General features: G+C 42.1%; 1 protein-coding gene across 1 annotated transcript in view; it reads right to left on the reverse strand.

Annotated features, from left to right (window-relative positions):
* Positions 1–6,862: 6,862 nt before the first annotated feature.
* Positions 6,863–20,561, reverse strand: part of SH2D4B (SH2 domain containing 4B) — a 249,160-nt gene continuing 235,461 nt past the window's right edge. Inside the window, exons 7-8 of the mRNA XM_083146312.1 lie at positions 8,707–8,927; positions 6,863–7,142 (exon numbers count right to left, since the gene is read on the reverse strand). Coding sequence (XP_083002438.1) covers positions 7,050–7,142; positions 8,707–8,927 — 314 coding nt within the window. The 3' untranslated portion in view covers positions 6,863–7,049. The remainder of the gene's footprint in view (positions 7,143–8,706; positions 8,928–20,561) is intronic.

Genomic DNA, 20,561 nt, shown 5'->3' on the forward strand with positions numbered 1-20,561 from the left:
TGGCCATCAGGCTGATGACTTTTCTAATCTCAGTCAGTGATTCAAGAAATCTGAACAATCTGTTGAATTGTCTGTTATATTAGACTCCTCATATAATTTTGTGCCTTCACAATGCAGCCACGTATGTGATGTCTGCTGACTACACATGTGATGTGATGACCTTCTGCAGTAACTTGCTGGGGTCTTTTATTGTCTGATTCCAGAGCAAAATTGTTTGAGGACCTCTGGACTATATTTATCCTGCAGGATCTTAATAACCTGGCGATAGCCAAGCGTGGGCTGAGTGTTGCTAATGCTATGGCCCCTACACACGGAGCGTTGTAGGGGATTTTCTTAGCGATCTAGTAAAAGTGCCTCGTGTGTAAGCCCCATAAGAAATTGGTTTACTCATACTGGGTCAGATGTACTAAGTTTGAAAAGTGATAAAATCAAGAGTGATAAACCAGCAACCAATACTGTGTGTATTTGAGAGTCAGTGTAGACATAAAGGAGGTCATTCTGTCCGACACTCAAAGCTGCCAAAATCCTAGCTTTGTGGGTCATCTAAATGCCGCTCATACAAACGGCTGCTCGCCCCCCCCACACACACACACCATAACCCGTTTTCCCCCTGTACGGATATAAGGTGGTCAGCTGCCCGTCACCCACATCATGGGCACAATAGCATGATAATGCCCAGCATTTTCATGGGGATGCCCATGAAGCGCTGAGCGTTCCCATGGGCACTACCACTCTCTGCCACCCCATGCCCCCCATCCGCACTGCTAGGTGGGAGCTGGCCAGTGAATAAGCAATTATCTGCACCTTCTCACACAAAGTGGCTATACATGCGCATAAAAGTTTATGCGCATGCGCAGCTGGCCTACATCGCTCCCCTGTGCGAACGCAGGGGAGCGTGGCAATTAGAATTAGGGCCACAGTATATTATTGTGCTAGAGGTTTATTAATACTAAAGATTCTGAGCGCATGAAGACCAGGTTGCAAGTCCTTGTGCCCTTTTCAGCACTATGTTCACATACAATACATTTAAATAGTGATGTCAACAGTATGAATATGGGTACATTATTTTGGGACATGAGACAGTTATCTCAACCAACCTGAATTTATGGAAATACAAATTGGTACACTTAGGAGTTTATTTACTAATATGAGAGTTAAGTTGAAGATGGGATATTTCTATATACAACCAATCAGAATGTAGCACCATCTAGAAGATAATAGATACAATCTTATTGGTTGATCATAGCATCATGTATTTTTTTTTTTATAAAGACCTCCCATCTTAGTAAATAAATTCATGAGACTTTCTTTTATTATACTCCCCTTATTTACTTGGATGAGTGCAGATGGTCCAAGTTTCTAATTTCAGCTTTCTTGCAGCCTTCATTAGATGTAGAAATATCAACTCCAGCTTTTCAACGGCCTTCTGGAGGTCATAGCAGCAGCTTACATATTGTTTGTTTGTAATTAACTTCTTAATTATTAATTTGTACTGGCCTAAATTGCCTATATTTGCGTGAGGACTGTGAATTGCTGTTGGATTGTTTGATGGTGATATAGTCTTCTATTAGATAATACTCTGGTAGCAATCACCTGTATTGGCCTGAGGCCTGTGATTTGCTGCTTGGAGGAGTGTGCTGGTAATAAAGTCTATTTTGTACTAGACCTTTACTTTTTGGCTGTTAGTTTTTTGATTAATGAAAAGGTCCTTTATTTTATTAAACTGCTATCCAGTCTGCCTCTTTATTTCAAAGATGCGCTATTTTCTTTTAAACTGCCATGTGTTTGTGTTGCTGCTCTCTTGCTTGTTTAATCAGCCAGCTCACTGCATTCTTTGGTCAATACGGTTGAAAACAATACATCCACAAAAGAGCAAAAAATAAAAATCTATATCGGAAATAATTTTTACAGTGATTTTCCAACTATTTTTGAGGATAACAAGTGCCTCACAGTCAAGTGACAGGAAATAAAAACGTAAGTTAAAACATACATTATAAATGCCTTCATATGACTGGCCATGCCCCCTTTGCCCTTTGACTCCAGGAATAGATGCTGTGCGCAGAGCCGGCCTGAGGCATAGGCATACGAGGCTATTGCCTAGGGGGGCAGCCTATGCCTAGGGGCAGCAGCTTTCCTGGGGGCGAATCAAAGGGCCGGGGTGAACTGGAGGTGCCGGTGCACCAGACCACCCAATAGACCGCCGCTGCCGCACACAATTTAAAGAAATGACAGCCGGGCAGAGAGATCTGTGCACTGCCCGGCTGTATATTCTAAACAGGTCCATCGATATCTTCATTTCTCCCGCTGGACCGTGAGCCATATAAGCATGAAGCCCCAGGCATCAAGCAACAACCCCCTAGCAATGAGCATGTAGGTAAGCGGCACTTATGTGTCAAATATGTAATGAGCATTACGTTGTTTAAAGTATATAATGGTCATCATGATGTGTGGAACAATGTGCAATGCTCATTATGGTGTGTGGCCTTATGAGTAATTGGCATTACAGCGTGTGGCTTAATGTGTAATGGGTATTATGGAGTTTGCTAAAAAGGGGTAATGGACAATGTGTGGTCTAATGTGTAATTCCATGCCCCCTTTTCGCAGCGCAAGGGTCCAACCTTGTTGAGTATTTGGATTTGGGACCATCCATTACCTTATTTCTAGATTCGCCTATGCCTGGTGCCCTGGCACTGCAACCACTGCTGTAACTTCTGCCCGTCAGAGCTGTGGCAAGGATTCCCCAGAACTGCAAGGCTCGCCGAAAATGCAGCGAGCCCACCGCATATAGAGGCGAGCCTCGCTGTTTTCACGGCCTCACTCATCGTTTCCACCTTGCTTGGAAAAACCCAGCGAGGTGGTAACAGCAAGTGTGGGGGGGGGGGGGGGGGGGGGAGGGGGGGGGGGTCAGTTGAATACTTGGTGGTGGTATCATCTGCTAGGGGGCGCCAACAAATATCTTGCCTAGGGCATCAAATTGGATAAGGCCAGCTCTGGCTGTGCGCATAGACATAATGACCCTTATTCTGGTTCACTAGCAAAGGCAAATTCCTTCTCAAATGGACAAACCCATATGCACTGCAGGTGGGGCAGATGTAACATGTGCAGAGATAATTAGATTTGGGTGGCGGTTTTACTTCAATGTTAAATCTATATTGCAGTGTAAAAATAAATCAGTAAGTATTTTCTCTGCACAGAAACAAAATAGGTACTTATGTATTATCTGGGCTCCCATGTTAAATGCACCCCATTTTTTCATACTCCTACTATCCAACTACGCATGGAGTTGATTTTATATAGTGTGGCAAGCGCAGCGAGCCACCGTGCCCGAAGCGTGACGAGGGGACGTGGTGTGATAAGAAAAACGGGAGCCCAGATATTACATAAGTACCACAAAATAACTTGCCTAAATCTAAATCTAATTCTCTAGGCACAACTTACATCTGCTGCAGTGCACATAGTTGTGTCCATTTGAGAAGAAATTTGCCTTTGCGAGTGAACCAGAATAAGGACCAAAGTCTGTTCACTGCATTAACAGAAGGGACTCCCACCACCACGGGACACTGTCAGCCCCAGTTCCAAAAAAGGGACTGTCCAATGACATGGGAGGGATCTCATGGAAGTGTTGCAATGTTTTTAATTTACTTTCTATCAATAAAGATGTACTGTACAGTTTTCCTTGCTGTGCAGTAAAAAGTTTTAAACAGATTACTCCTAGCATCGTTCCAAGGTAAGTGCCATTATTGTTGTGTTATTGTGCTCTACAAATATGGGGTACATGCAGCTGTGCCATGTTTTTTTGAACGAACCAGGACCTAGTCAATTAGAAGCAGCACATTTATCTGCACGTACCCATTATCGCAGCACGGTCCATAGCTGCAATAATGTCTTTGAGTGTATGACATGATCCCTCCTGATTGATTATGTAAGGAAATCTGCAGACCAGCAACAGAAAATTCAGATTTATATTGCCCGAAGGGCCAGCAGTGAGAGGAGCGGTTAATTACATTGAATAATTCTAAACATGTTCAAGGAGTCTCATAGGGTCTTATCATTGAGAAGAGCATTTACTGCGTGTAACAAAAAGAAAGTCACTGTGGTTTTAATACAGCAAGCCAATAGTTTAGTTTATAGGAATTATAATTCTCAGTTATGACATTAGCTAAGTGCACCAATTATGCACAAGTTACAGATCTTATTATTACATCCCTAGATGAGTTTGATGCAATTAATTTATTATTTTACAAACAAAATCACACAACGGATTGATTTCACCTGTATGGTCATCATTTGATCTTCATTCCAAATGTATTACAAACATGAGAAACACCTAGCGCAAATAATAATGCCATGTCACGGATAGGTTTCCAACACCAGCTTAATTAGCATTTCCCAGGTATATATTTTTAGGATAAGCACCAGGGAGATATGTCAATGTATCTGTAGTTAACACTGCAATTAACCTAGTTCTAAATACCAATGGGAAATATTTTTGAGCATATTATGAAATCACCTGAGATATACAATAGTCCTAGTATTGTCAGCCCTTGAGTGTTGGTGTAGATCCATTATTCATTTATGTACAATAGTAACATTCAGAGGCAAGCCAGGATGTAAACACATCACCATGCAAAAAGGAATCAGCCCCTCATACGATTTGGGACGGATTTTGCAATATGGGGCCAAAAACCTGTGTGTCTGATATCCATTTCGATGTGCGGCCCCGTGCGGATTGGACCTGGAGATCATACATGCTGCAAGTATGTCTTCCACGTCGGGCCCCTATCCCTGTGACAGGGAGTGTGCGGATTGTATGCAGAAGGGCCACCTAAGATGTATTGCATGTGATCCTGACAAGCAGGAGGGTTCCAGGAGGCTGGAGGTGGATTGTATGTGACTTCTCCAAGGGGAGAAGTCGCAAAGTGTATAGACACCTTAACTTTTGCACTCCTTTTTTTTTTGCAATTCAGTCTGGTTTAAATGTTTAAATTAATTGTCACTTTTTTAATTCAAAAATGGTCTACATTGAATGTTGAACGATGTTTATGTTCTTATTTTAAAGTGGCTCACCATTGGATCTGCTACTAAGGCTAGGGCTGTTGAGCCTTACTAGACGGTGAACTTCAAAGGGTTAAGAAGAGTGAGATGGCAATGTGGAAGTAAACGTTTCCCTTCAAGCATTTTGTTTAGTAGTAGGAGATACTGTAAGTCAAAATGAATTTCTACCTCTCTAACTTAGATTGTTTAATAATAAATCTGCCTTCTCTCTTAGCCCCGAATTGTTATTATTGTTTATTCTGGTGATTGGATTACCTAATTTGCACCATGTGACATTGATTTACCTTATTAGGTAGGTATAAAAACCTGACATGGAAGGGATGAACTATACCTTTGATAAAGCTGGAGGGTGGATGTACAGAGAGCTGAATGGCTGTGCTGCATGGTCAGCCTGACTCTTTGGCTGGCCAGACTGGTCCAGCATGCCACTGGACATTCCAGAATTTGCCTTGTGTCAGATAGATAGTCCTGCCCTGTGTTCTCATACGCTACAGATGTGAGTCCAGCCCAGTGTCCTCATATGCTACAGATGTGAGTCCAGCCCTGTGTCCTCATATGCTACAGATGTGAGTCTGGCCCTGTCTACTCATATTCTACAGATGTATCCTCATACACATAGCATCAATGCAGGAAACATCTGGTGCAGGTGAGTGCTGCCAAGTGGTCAGAGGCAGAACTACATACCTCCCAACTCTCCCGCTTAACGCAGGAATGTCCAAGGTATTTGTGGACGTTCCTGCATCCCGCATCCCGCCCGAGGCCGCCATTGTCCCATGGTGGTGGGGGGGCAGTTGGGAGCTCCCCCAGCCTGAAGAGAATAGATGCTGTGCGCATGCGCACAGCGTCTATTCAGCTGCGCAGATCGGTGGAAAATGGGGGAGCGGCCTTAGGTCGCAACATCTCGTGAGATCACGCCCCTTTTCCATAGGCCACGCCCTTTTCCGATTGAGCATGCGGCTTCGCCACGCATCTGTCCCAAACCGTCTAAACAGAAAGTTGGGAGGTATGGAACTATGGGAGGCAATGGAGTAATCTGCCGCAGGGCTGCTGCTCCCAAGGGGGCACCTCTCTTCTCTGCAAGTTTCAATCACTTAATTGAAAACAAAAAATGTATCTTGCCTATGGGCAACTGGGATGTACTTATGCCACTACAAGTGGTGTAGCATCTTTTTGTATGAATATACATTTTATTTGCAACTAGATCACACACAGATATACTTGTGTCATATAACCACATAAGAAGATGCTCAGCATAAGTCTAGCTGCATGATACCTGGCTTGCTGAGAAATATTTGGACAGGACTGTAGCAGGACAGCAATAATGTATGAAGACACATTTTTTTGGGTTAGCTGCAATAAAAAAAAGATCCTGTTAAGCAGATCATCAAATTATTTGCTATAATGTTGCTTGCTGTAATTAAAGAATTACATAAAACTGTGAAAAATAAATCAAAGTTAAAACAGTCACCAAGGATTGCTTTGAAAACTAAGGGTTCTTTAAAATTTATAAGTTTTACCGTATGATTGACGTCATATTAGTCTCAGAAGCTCAGCTCTTACGCTCTCTGTTTCCATACATCTCTGAATAAGGAATGTATTAATATGAATGGAATGTATTTCACTTTAGATAGTTCTTATTGACATCTATATTACAGATTTACAAATTCCTATGATCATTTCATGTCAAAAAAATCATGTTGAATAATGGATACACACAACAGCAGCTAACTAAAATAAAACGGGACAAGCTAAATACGGAAATATGTTTTAATGTAGATCGTTTGAATATGATAACTCAAGTGTTCCTCAAACCCCTACAGTGAATAAAAAGGACATATTAAAACCATAAAAAATAAACTATGCAACTACATCTTCAAATCTGAAGTCATTGACACTCTCAAGTAGAAATGTTATTTTTTTGCTCAATCATTAATGGAGTTAAGATAACAATCATTCATATTCTGTAGTGCACAATATCGGAGTGATCAGTTATCTCATTCAAACAGTATGCTATAGTCAGGTGGGGACTGCGCTTGTCCGCAGGCTTCTACCAGCAGCTCTCCTCCAGTACTTGTAATAACTTCCTCCTGGTAAAACAGAAAAATACAGTACTGTAAGTGACAATATCATATTATTGGGACAAATGACGTTTTCTCAAGCACAAGGAGTATTATACTGTATAACAATGGGGCATTTTTATTAATGATCTGTTTCAAGGGGTGCCGGATGACTGACCGACAGTCAGGATTCCAACAGTCATTACACCGATGTCGGAATCCCGACTGTTAAAACCAAAACAGTTGGGAACCGACAGGCAACGGCTATTCTCCCTTGTGGGGGTCCATGACTCCCATAGAGGGAGAACAGAATAGGTGGCGAGCATAGCGAGCCACTGTTCTCACAGCGTGGCGAGCCTGCAAGGGGCTTAGTTGTGCACTGCTGTCTGAGTCCCGGCAGTCGGGATTCCAACGACAGACTAATGACTGTCAGAATTCCGACTGTCGGTGTGCTATACCACACCCATTTCAAGTCCCAATAGTTTTATATACATATATATATATACACACACACACACACCTCTACCCCCCCCACTCTCGTCCTCTACTCCCCCACTCTCATTCTCTATTCCCCCCAACTCTCGTCCTCTATCCCCCCACTCTCCTCCTCTATTCCACCCCCCACTCTTGTCATCTACCCCCCACGCATGTTCTCTAATCCCTCCCATTCTCGTAATTTTCCTCCTTAATGGGCACTGTACTGACAATGGGGCAGAGGGCCCCTTTCAAGATTTTGCTATGGGGCCCACAGAGTAGTAGTTACGCCCCTGTGTTGAAGTCAGCCATAATGCATACTATGTTGTAGACTAACCATATTGCATTTTGGGGAACAGTCAAAGAGCTGGAGTCTGTAGTTGACAGCTATTGGACATTCAGGGCTACATGTAATGGGATGTGATTTTGTATTTCCATAACATTGAGCTCTATGGGAATCCGGGAGATTTTTTTTATTAGCGAGTATCCGTTTTCATTAGCAAAAACAGGAGTGCTGCATCCAAGGGGAACAGCCTTGAATCACCGTTGCGACTGTATTTCACCACTGAATTAGTCACCAAGACCACAATGTCTGACCATGACCCATCACACCTTTAAAACACAGACTATGAATCCATCATGACTTCAATAGAACAGTAGCCCTAGATGCCCTCCAAATGCCACAGCATGTCAATCAGAGGGTATGAACGATATTGCAATACCTGTTCTGTGTCTCTGCTGAACGGTTCTTACCCATGTGTAGACCACCAAACATCATATTTGTAGTCAAATCCTCAGGTTTGCCTACAAATACCCTGAGTGACTCAGAATCACTCCTGAGAGCGGCAATTGCCACAAATCTGTTTATAAATAATGTGTAATTGATTGTTCTGGTCTAATTGTATGCGCTCTGCCTGCTGTCGCGCTGTGTGTCGAAATATATCCCACCTCAGCGATAGTAGACTCAGGGTGCCTGCTTTGCCTACAATTATTAATTAGGCTCTCAGTGCAGTATATAGCAATAAACTCAGAAGGTCAAGTGCTTGCTTGTTTCAATAGACATTTCTCAATATGTAATTTTGTTGATTCAGACAATTTCTAATGATATCCACAGAATTACCTTGTGAAAATCAATCAGATCAGTAAGAGTTGAATGTCTGTTTGGGTCAACACCCAGAAAACTGTAGTAATCTCCTGATGCATCTACTAGGAAATGTTTGAAGCCAGTTTGATGTCGGTAAGACAGGGCATAGCCCCAGATTTTCTCACTGACACGCACAAGGAAGGATCCTTCAGGCATGTTCATCAGTAGCTTTTCTGCACACTCGCGGCTTATGATTCCTGTCAAGATAAAAAAACAGCATTTATATTCAGTCGTACATATGTGGATCTGATGGAATGTTGAACAAATAACAAAAGATATTATAATGTGCATATTACATAAGAAACAAATATACCCAGTACACAGTGCAGAAAGCAGTATAAAATGCATTGAAAAGCAAATAATTATTTGCATACTGTATACAAAATATCAAGTATACCATATAATATACTAAATATACTATGATAGAAAAGTACGTTTTTGTATATATAAAAGTAGTGGTCAGATTACAGAGGTTTGTGCTGACCCCCCTGTTTTGGTTTTGGATCCTTTCTACCCGGTGTCTTGCCTTTGGATATAGTTTTAGTTTTGGATCTGTATTGTTTTGTTTTATATAAATCATAAAAATAGCTAGATTCAAATAATTTGGGTCAGTGTTTGCTCCTATGGTTTTTTTAACCGTAAAATTAATTTCCAGTAATGTCCTGTCAATTATGACCACTTTGCAGCGCACAATAATGTTTTTAGACAGTTTAGGTCTAAATGGGCTACATAAACTAAGCAACACCAGTGGGCAGTACAAACATGTGGTACTTCAATTTCCAACATGGCACATCTAGGAAGTGGCATAGGCAGGGCATGCACAGATTAACGAACCAATCAATTTCAGCGACAGGAAATGCCACTTGTGGCTGAAGTGATTGGTTTATTTAAGCCCCCACAAAACAAGCTACTAATGAGTAGTAAACATTGCTGGCAATGCTCTCTATGTACAAAAACAGTCTCTACAGAGGCAATATGTCCACGCAGTCATCATCTGATTCCTCATCAGTGTTAACATCATCTTCTCCAATATTAATTTGTTCCCACTACCATCCAATATTACAGGTGCCTCTGTATTTTTTTGTCATAATTGCTAATGAAGGTCTACCTCATTGAATGTATAATACATTTTGATGATAAACACCTTTTCCACATTTTTAGAAAATAACCTTACAGTATACGCTGATTGCTAACAAAAGTGTGACAAGGATCACAAACACTGGAACTCAGATGAAGACTTTGATGTTTATTTTCACAGCAGGTCACAGCATACCAGGTTGATTCCATATGTGATCATAATTACAGGCAGTAGCATACAGGCAAACTCAGCATAACAGACTCTTTAAAAAAGTTTAAAATAGCCTCTGCAATAGAACACCTTCAAGGTGGTAGCTTATCCACCTTCAAGAGCAAGGTGTCTCTGCCCTGGAAACCCTTATATCAGAAAATCCCAGGTGCTGCTGATTACACACCTGGGATTCTGCTACTGCTTCCAGAACCTGGTCTGGATACTCCACATTACTTTCATTTGGGGAGATGCTGTATCTGCCACACAAGTTTCTTTGAAAACCAAAGCCAGTTTGTGCAAAGGTCGCCAAATGACCTTTTTCCTACCAGTAGTGAAACATACTGTCAGACATTTGGATGCGATCATTAAAAAAAACATCAAACATTCTTTAAAAAGGGCTATATGAGATTGTATCATGGTATAGGTGTCCTAATTGTAGGCAAATCTTTTAGACTCTACCATATGTCAAAAGGTTGTGTTGGCTCATCTGAATCACCACTAGTGTGTCTCTTTGGATCTGTTCCTGGCAGCCACAGCTGCTAGAGAAACTGAAAGAGGAGAGATCGCTTGAGCTGACAGTTTGCTCACCTATAGCTCTTTGCATCTGTTCGGATTTTTGTCCATTGGAAAGAAAAACATGGTGTACAACTTAAACCTAGGATCAAGTATGGTCGTCAAATATAGTGAACTGATTTCATGATATTGACAACCCTTAGATCCTGGTGAATAATATAAAAGGTTTTATCTACAAGTCTGACATACATAGTGGAATTGCTTTGGTTTAATTCCTTCTTCCAACTTTCCAGGTGACAACTTTATTAACTTATTGTACAAGCCATTCCTCAGAAAAAAAATGTATTTCCTTCTTTTTCCTGATCGGCTCATATCACAAAGGAAAACTTCTAAGGCAGGCATGTCCAAACTGTGGCCCTCCAGCTGCTGTGAAACTACGCATCCCAGCATGCCTTGCCATAGTTTTAGCAATCCCTAACAGCAAAACTGTGGCAATGGATGATGGGACTTTTAGTTTCACAACAGCCGGAGGTCCATAGTTTGGACATGCCTGTTCTAAGGGTTTGAGCAACTAGCACAACACAGATTTTGAGCCTGATTCAGAGGTGCAAGCGATGCTGATGTTCAAAGAGTTTAGTTATTTGTTTGCTACTGTGCATGTGTGAAAATACCTGGAAACTCCTACAGAACATGTTATGTACGACCAGACATTACAACTTGGTATGAGGTTGATTAATATGCATATTGGATATTAAATATACAACTAGCTTGGGTAAGAGGCAAAGAGAAAGTAATGTGTGGCCAAACAGCACAAAACACTAAATAGTTGAAGGATATTATAACATCTGTGCTCTTCCTGAGGTTTTAATAGAACCTTAATATTTAAAGAAAAAAATAAAAGTCTATAATCATAAGTCTACTTGTGTTGGTAACGCAGGAGCTGTAGACAAACACTTGTTAAAAACTGGCAAAAAAAAATAGTAAACCGTGATTCAAGTTTTCTTGTATGAGCAAAAGTTGGTAGCGAGGGAAAACAGGTACAGAAGGGATTACATTATTCTTGGAGAAAATGCACAGTCAATGTAAACAGTGTTAAAGACAAAATATAACTGCAGACATCTTGGGAAAAGTGCACAAGCTCCAGCAGTTTGATCCTGAAAAAGGTAAATTAATCCCCCCTGAAGCAGAGAAATGTCAGTTACAGTTAGAATGCTACATGATATTTAACTAGGGCATGAGCCTGATGCTCACATGCAGTGATTGATAAACTGAGCTGCTGGACCCTTGGTTCTGTATTTTTATTACAGTGCCCCCTCCCTGTTAAGGTCATTATCATAAATGTAAAATTTGGATGAAAGTTTTTTTAGAAACATTAAACAATAATGGAGAGTAGGGTGAGATGAACCATCTACTGTATTGATGCAATCATGCATTTTTATTCATTAACAGTATCTTATATAGCACACACATATTCAGCAGCGCTTTACAGATAATATTGGCACATTCACATCAGTCTCTGCCCTGGTGGAGCTTACAATCTATATTCCCTACCACATGTACACATACCTCCCAACTTTTTCAGTTCAGGATGCGGGACGCTGACGGTGGAATTTTCGGGGGTGTGGCCTAATTTGGGGGCGTGGCCTATACTCGCGGCTCTTCCGCGAGGCCACGCCCCCATTTTGCCGCTATGGGGGCATGACCCAGAGGCTCTGTGAGCCTCTAGCCATGCCCCCAGTCCCCTGGCTGCGGGAATAGACGCTGTGCGCATGCGCACAGCGTTTATTCCCCGCTGCTTAGCAGCTGACAGGGGGGACTCCCAACAGCCCCCCCACACCGCGGGACACTGCCGCCCGCGGGTGGGACATCGGGACAGGCCCTGACAATCGGGACTGTCCCGATAAAATCGGGACTGTTGGGAGGTATGTGTACAGATGGAGCAGGTCTCTTCTTTGCAGGGTATGGCGATGGCGACGCCAGCCGCCATCCCCCGCCACCCGCCATCTGTATCTGCGAAAGGGGAAAGGCTCACACGAGATGCGCGCGCATCCCCTTTCGCACGGTTCCCCCGGTCATCCGGGGTCCCCACTGCCTCCCCGCACCCCCCCCTAACCCTGTCCGTCTCCCTGAAGCGGAGACAGACAGGGTTCCCGCCGCCCGGAAACTGAGACGCGCGTGCGTGTGAGACGCCGGGCTGCTGGCGGAGCGCCAGCGGTGACGTTCTCGCAATTCGCCAGCAAGAGGGAGCCAGGCTCCATCTGTACATGCACACAGAGACATTGTAGGGATAATTTTTTTGGCAGCCAATTAACCTACCAGTATAATTTTGGATTGTGGGAGGAAACCGGAGTACCCGGAGGAAAATGGTGGGAATCGAACCAATTACTTTATCGCTGTGAAGCGGTAATGTTACCATTGCACCATCCGTACTGCCCAATTTTGTTGCCATGCGACCATATAGTCAGGAACCATTTGTCATTTCTACCTGGCTGTGATAAGCCCAAGCGATATTACAAATTATATTGCTAATCTTTTGCCCTTCTGAGTGTTAGCATTTGTAATATCACTTAGTGTGTACGCTCAATAACATTAATGATAATCCACCCCAGCAGTTCAATCTTAACTATATCTTCAATGATGTTTGTTTTGAATAGAGGGTGGGTGGCGTCACTGAACAATTTCATTAGCAATATCATTCAGTGTGTATTAGCTATATTATATGCCAGGGAGCTCCCGGAGGCAGGGCCGAATTTGTGCCTAGGCACGTGAGGCACCGGCCTCAGGGTGGCACCAATTAAGGGTGGCAGGCAGGCTGACATTCTGTTAAATAGCAGCATGGCACAGTGGGTGGGCAGCAGCGAGTGACGAGCGCCGCCGCCGCAGACATGAATTTTTATGTGTAGGCGGCAGCGCCGCTCGTCACCCGCCACTGCCCACCCGCTGTGCCATGCACATTACATCATCACTTAGTGGCTGGGTCCGACGGTCCCCCTGCGCGTCCGGAAATGTCTCAGACTCACTGCTGCCGGCACCCCCCATTGGCTACTCTACACACACACAGTCTATTGGCTGCTGTGTATCCAGCAGCTGAGCTGAGCGGCGCGCAGATCCTCCCTGCGCTCAGTCAGTCACAGTGTGAGAGAGAATCTGACGGAGAGTGAGACACACTGTGCTGTAAAACACTGTACTAATAATTGCCTCCCTCCGGGTCCTCCGTACAGTGAGCAGTGCTTAAAAAAATATTAAGGTGGGCTACAGTTACATTTTAATGAAATATATAAATAAGATTGTATATACATACATGATTACATTTAAATAGGAGGGGGGGGGGGACAAAAATGTTGTGCCTAGGGGCGGCCTGACCCCTAAATTCGCCCCTGCCCGGAGGGAATAGTCTAGTGTGTTTCAGGCTATAGAAAGATGCACATGGTAAAGGGTTAAGTATAATAGATGGTATAATGACTATTGTTAAACCAAATATATCCAGGGATAAATATATGTTTGCAGAGACAGCAGCTCCCCACATGAAAGTAATGTGGAGGATCCATACCAGGTTTTGGAAGCAGTAGCAGAATCCCAGGTTGGTAATCAGCAGCTCCTGGAATTTCCTGACATAAAGGTTTCCAGGGCAGAGTCACCTTGCTCTTGATGGTGGATTAGCATCCCAAACAATAGGCTGGGGGTGTGTGGGCTATTGTAGTGGCCACAGGAGCCTTTGCAAAAGTCTATGATGCTGAGATTGCCTGTATGCTACTGCCTGTAATAACGACTGCATATGGTTTAATTTAAGAAGCTGTGACCTACTGTTCTAAAAAACATCAAAGTCTTTATCTGTGTCGCTGTGTTTCTGATCCTTGTTACAATAAATATATAGATAGATTGAGAAGTGCAAATTTAACGCCAATGCTGTCAAGCCAGTTCTTGCCAAGTCCAAATCCAAAGATTGTTTCAACCTATTAGAAAAACCAGCACTGGACTCCTTAGTGATATTTAAGATAACTTTTTATATTCAGTACATCATCAATAGTCAAATAAAGCATGATATTGGCATAGGAGTATTAGAACGTCCTTAGTCCCCACCATCAGGCATAGTACATCATTGATACATTACTGTACAGGCTCCATTGCCATAGTGTCCCTTGATGGCCGTTTCGGTGCCATAAGCACCTCTCACAAAAGGGAAGTGAAATGTCTGCACAGAGTGCTTACAATGAACTACTGTATCTTTATCATAAATATAATTGTTCTCAGCTGTGTGCCACCTCACACTGTAAAGGGGAACCTTCCATTACACCTCCGGAGTATGGGGAGTGGACACCGGATATGACATCAGGCGCCAGTACAGACGTGGATGACCCACATTACGGTGACATGAAAACAGTTCCCATGTGCAGTGGAAGTGATGTCAAAAAGTAATTACCATGGCTTCTCGTGAATACAGGAAATAGAATAGTGGTACAGCATTACAGCTCTTACCCATAGTCACGTCTGTTTGTATGATATGCCAATGTTTATATGGCCGACCATATATTTTTGGATGCTATTGAATATGTGTCTGGCAGAGGCCAGACAACGGGCTACAGGGCTAAAGAGGCTGAATTACTGTCGCCTAAGACTAAAAAGACTGAGGAGTCTAGAATGATGTTCTCCAGCACATATTCAATCAATTGCAATAGTGAGGAGAGTCCAGGGAGGTGATGGAGACCCACCGCACACCACCTCACAGGTATCGCGGGGGGCCACCGTCACCACATTGCAATGTTGATTGCATATATTAGTACATATGTGAGCATCATCGGTACGAGGGGCAGCAATGTATTTTAATACATCAGTATTTGTAAAATGTATGGTAATGCTCATATAAATACTTGCTTTGTCTGCAATTGGATGCAATCAAAAACCTAATTATAGCAGAGGATTATGGCATTATGTACAGTTTTTCTCTATTTTGTGTGTCCATTCATACAATAGGTTTTTGGATATTTTCTGTACTCTGACATCTCTATATTTTGCTTGGCTAAGTAAGTTATTTTAAAATTAAATATAAATTGAATCTCTTCTCACCTGGCCCCAAATCTCATGTAAGGCACCACTGTCATTATTATACACATATTCAAAATGTAATTTGTAGGCTGCTTTTCAGTAATCCTCTTGATTCTGGATTAGTATTCCAACACCCTTTTCAGCTACTTTTGTGATAATCCCTTATATATATATTTTTTTTATAAAACATCTCAATGATCTTTTTCTAGTAGACCTACAGTAATGCTTTTTGCAACATTCATATATATATATATATGAATACTGTGTGTATGTGTGTGTATATATATATATATATATATATATATATATATATATATATATTGTAAGGATTCTGGGAGTATCCCCGGTACCCTAACTCCGTTGCCTCTGACTGGAATCGACGGACGTGTGCGGTGCTAGGCTTCACCTGGGCCCGTCTCGGCTGAAGGGCGAATTAGGTCCGCCCCACTCCGCTACAGGCAGGTCTTAGGAAATGACAACACATCCGCCGAGGCCAGGAGAGAGCAAGGGGAAAAGGCTAACTAAATCCCTATACCGGGGAACTCCCAGAAGCCCAAAGAAGTAATAAGGCTGAGCAGGTGACACTGACTGGTAACAATGCAAGTGAGAAGATATACAATGAAATGGCAACAATGCTAATGAGATGTTATATAATGAAATGGCAACAATGCTAATGAGATGTTATATAAAGAAATGACTATAATGCCCCGTGACACCGTGTGTCAAAACTGCGTAAGGAGAAGGACAGGGTAACTCCTGACTTATCTGAGAAGATGACGGAGTCCCAGACCACCACTTGCAGATCTCTTGGGCAGACAAGCTGAATCCCAGACACAGCTGGACCAAACCAGACAGGGCAGGCGTGGAGCAATAGGAAGGCTCCCGACAGGAACAAGGACCAGGAACACACTCTGACATAGGCTGACAGAACGCTGACTGAAGCTGGACAGAGTGGACTACAACGAACTGAACAATGCAACTGAATACTATAACTGGCACAGGAGTGTGTGAGCAGAGGGTTTTTATAGTGAGCACAATGTGATGCTGATTACACATTGCCTATAGGTGAGCACTGCAGGCTAGAAGCCTAATTAAGACACACCTGAGTCCTGATGACACACCACTGAAAGTGAGCTGCAATGGCCCAGGCTGACCACTGGAGGTCACCAGCGAGTAAACACACACACACAGGCTGGGATAAACCCAGGGAGCAGAATCCAGGGGAAACATAAAACTACACACAGAATATGTGAATCTGCGCATAACACAGATCCGCTGGAGGCGGATCCTAACATATATATATATATATGTAGAAAAAAGACCGTCGTTTTGCGCTACTTACAGCAGCTACTCTATAAGACCTCCCTGTTAGTGAAGGTCCAAAATAGAAATGTGTACAGGTATTGGATATAGAGAGCGCTAGATAGAACCCTCCACCTTACTGTGACATTCAATAGTGGATTCAAAATTTTGCGATTTGTAAACAAATTTTATTTAAAAATGAATGATATAGTCGATGTCAGACAATATTCACATAAAACATAGTAAAATTATAATTCAAGCATTTCCAGTGAGTCGAGACCCAACGCGTTTCGCCGGTGAACGGCTTCCTCAGGGGTAGTTGACTCTATGAGAACATAGAAAGCCCTTTAGATATTTTTAGTTGTAAAGTACAGTATTTGATGGTAAGTCCTGGTACCTACTCAGCATTGTATTGCTATGATGTATGATGACAGTAAGCTCCATCTGAATAGTTTCCCATACCTTAAGATGGATGTAATGTGTCTAACTGGAACATGTTTAAATGTAGCACTATTGCACGAGCGGCACAAATAATTGCCACATCTTTAAAATCCTCAAAGTTCAAAAGGTGCTACCTTGCAGCACAAAATGAGTCAATATGATATATTGAAAAAATATATGTACCAAGCACAATGGTATAGGCGCCATACAATTGTTCCACCACTAGGAGAATGAAATGACCATTTATATATGAGAGATTTTTCTCACGACAAACTACCCCCAGGCAGACATAATTTGAGAATTCCTGTAGGGAAACCCTCCAGAAATTATTAACAGTGTCTCGATTTATAAAAACAAAGGACACAATATTTAAAATTAAAATCCATCATCATTTAGGTGTTCCCCAAATCTTTGGACAGCGCGACCCGCATAAGCATTTGACAGACATCTGTATGACAGATCTTTCAACATCATAGGGTACGTACTCTCTAAGAGGTTTAACATGGTACCTCCTGTTTACTTCTCTGTGGGGAAACCCTCTAGAAATTATTAACAGTGTCTTGATTTAGAAAAACAAAGGACACAATATTTAAAATTAAAATCCATCATCATTTAGGTGTTTTTCAAACCTTTGGACAGCGCCACCCGCATAAGCATTGGACAGACATCTGTATGACAGATCTTTCAACATCATAGGGTACGTACCCTCCAAGAGGTTTAACATGGTACCTCCTGTTTACTTATCTCTTTCCCACACACATGCTCCCCCTCCACCAGACTTTTTATGTATATGTATTTTAAATTTTTTAGACGTCATCCGAGCGTCATATGAAGTTTTTTTAAAAACTCTTCCTTAGACCTTCCATAAGCTCAGAATCCCGGTATGTATACAAAACTCCACATACCATCAAATATTGTACTTTACAACTAAAAATATCTAAAGGGCTTTCTATGTTCTCATAGAGTCAACTACCCCTGAGGAAGCCGTTCACCGGCGAAACGCGTTGGGTCTCGACTCACTGGAAATGCTTGAATTATAATTTTACTATGTTTTATGTGAATATTGTCTGACATCGACTATATCATTAATTTTTAAATAAAATTTGTTTACAAATCGCAAAATTTTGAATCCACTATTGAATGTCACAGTAAGGTGGAGGGTTCTATCTAGCGCTCTCTATATCCAATACCTGTACACACATATATATATATATATATATATCTGGCAGAGGTGCGGCACTCAAAGCTTGTAATGAAGGACCAAACAAAGCCGTATCTCTGCCAGATGTACATCTATTTCTGCGAAGGCACCAGCTGAAGTGCTCATCTTTATTGGGAGTGCCGAACCCCACCAACTATACATATATCTATATGATCTATATATATATATATATATATATATATATAGTATTTTAATACTTTGTAAACTGCTATGTATTACAATTGTTTGAATTTTTGCCTAAAATTAAAGTTTTCTTGTAAATGTATTTTCATACCTAGTATGCTGGGAGCTGTGTTATGTAGTTAACTGCTAATTTCACACCATTATGGATTAGACATTCATGAACCCCAACATTTCAGGTTAGCTACTACTGTATATGAAAACATATTAAAAAATGTGACATGTATTATAGCGGAGCTTATCATGCTGCTATAACACTTCCTGCTTCGTCCTATTGACGAAGCGATGCAGGAAGGGACACACCGACAAGATGCCCTTCGGTGATGTCCCATTGAGAAGATGGCACATTAGCTCACACTGACTTGCTATCTCCTTCCCCCTGACTGGCTATACTGTGCATGCCTGTGATCTTGCTACTCATGCGAGATCTCCAGTGCAGCCCAGAGCCGGAAGCAGGCACAGTGCTGTCCCTGTCATGGGGATATGGCTTAGCTACGCTGCAGCTATCGAAGCGTATAGCGTCAGGGGGCAGAATGGTCAGCGCTGCTGACCATTCATACATAAGCCCTGCATGGATAGATAGAATTCCTTTATTAGTCTCACAATGGAGAAATTTGCAATTGTTACAGCAAGTACAGATAAGTTTGAAAATAGCATAATAAGATAATAAGAACACACATGATAAGATAAGAAGTCCAAACAATATAAATCTAAAATCTAAGAACATGTAGGTCTCTACAGACCATGACAGCTGTACATTCTGATTGCAACAGGTAGAAAAGACCTGTGGTACCTCTCCGTTGAGCATTGAGGGTGAAGCAACCTATCACTGAAAGTGCTACACAGATCCGTCAAAATATATTTGAGAGGGTGTGAAGCATTATCCAATAAGGATGTTATCTTGCCTATCATTATCCTCTATCCCGCTATCTTTACAGAATCCAAAAGGCATTCCCAGGACAGAACTGGCCTTCCTTACTAGCGTGTTAAGTCTCTTATTGTTGGCAGTTGATACACTGCTGCCCCAGCAGACCACTCCATAGAATATGGCCGATGCCACTACACAGTCGAACGGTCTTCAGGAGCGCTCCCTGCACTCCAAAGAACCTCAGTCTCCTCAGTAGATAAAGTCTGTGAAAACCCAGATACTTGTAAGTTATTACGATCTCAATATCCATTCCCTGAATGCTCACAGGAGTTGGGGGGGGGGGGGGGGGGGGGGGGGTATGCTGACATTTCCTGAAATCAACTACCAACTCCCTAGTCTTTCTTAAGTTATAGATGGTTCCCCTGACACCAAGTAGCAAAGTTCTGCACAAATTCTCTGTACTCCCGATCTTCCTCATCTACAATAAGGCCCACAATAGCAGAGTCAGGGAACTTCTGCAGATGACAGGTTGAAGAATTATGGGGCAGGTTTATTAAGCTTGGAGAAGAGATAAATTGGAGATAAAGCGGAGAAAAGGTAAAAGGAGATAAAGCACCAGCCAATCAGCTGTGTTTGAAAAAGACCGTTGGGAGTTGATTGGCTGGGGCTTTATCTCCTTTTACCTTTTCTCCGCTTTATCTCCAGTTTATCTCTTCTCCAAGCTTAATAAATCTGCCCCTATATGTGAAATCTGTAGTATAGAGGCTAAAGAGAAATGGTGCCTAAACCGTTCCATAGACAGTTAATTGTCAATGAATTGATTGCGCTCTCTTTTGCTGATTATTGATGTAATGTCAGTGATAACTTAAAACTGTTTGTGTGTAAGAATATTTCAGTAATACTCTTTTGGGAGCTGCACTAATTAATATGTTCTATCATATTTATTCAGTTTAATTTGCACCTAATATTTTTGT

Source organism: Crinia signifera, chromosome 6 (assembly GCF_055691185.1).
Source record: "Crinia signifera chromosome 6, ASM5569118v1, whole genome shotgun sequence".
Lineage (NCBI taxonomy): Eukaryota > Metazoa > Chordata > Amphibia > Anura > Myobatrachidae > Crinia > Crinia signifera.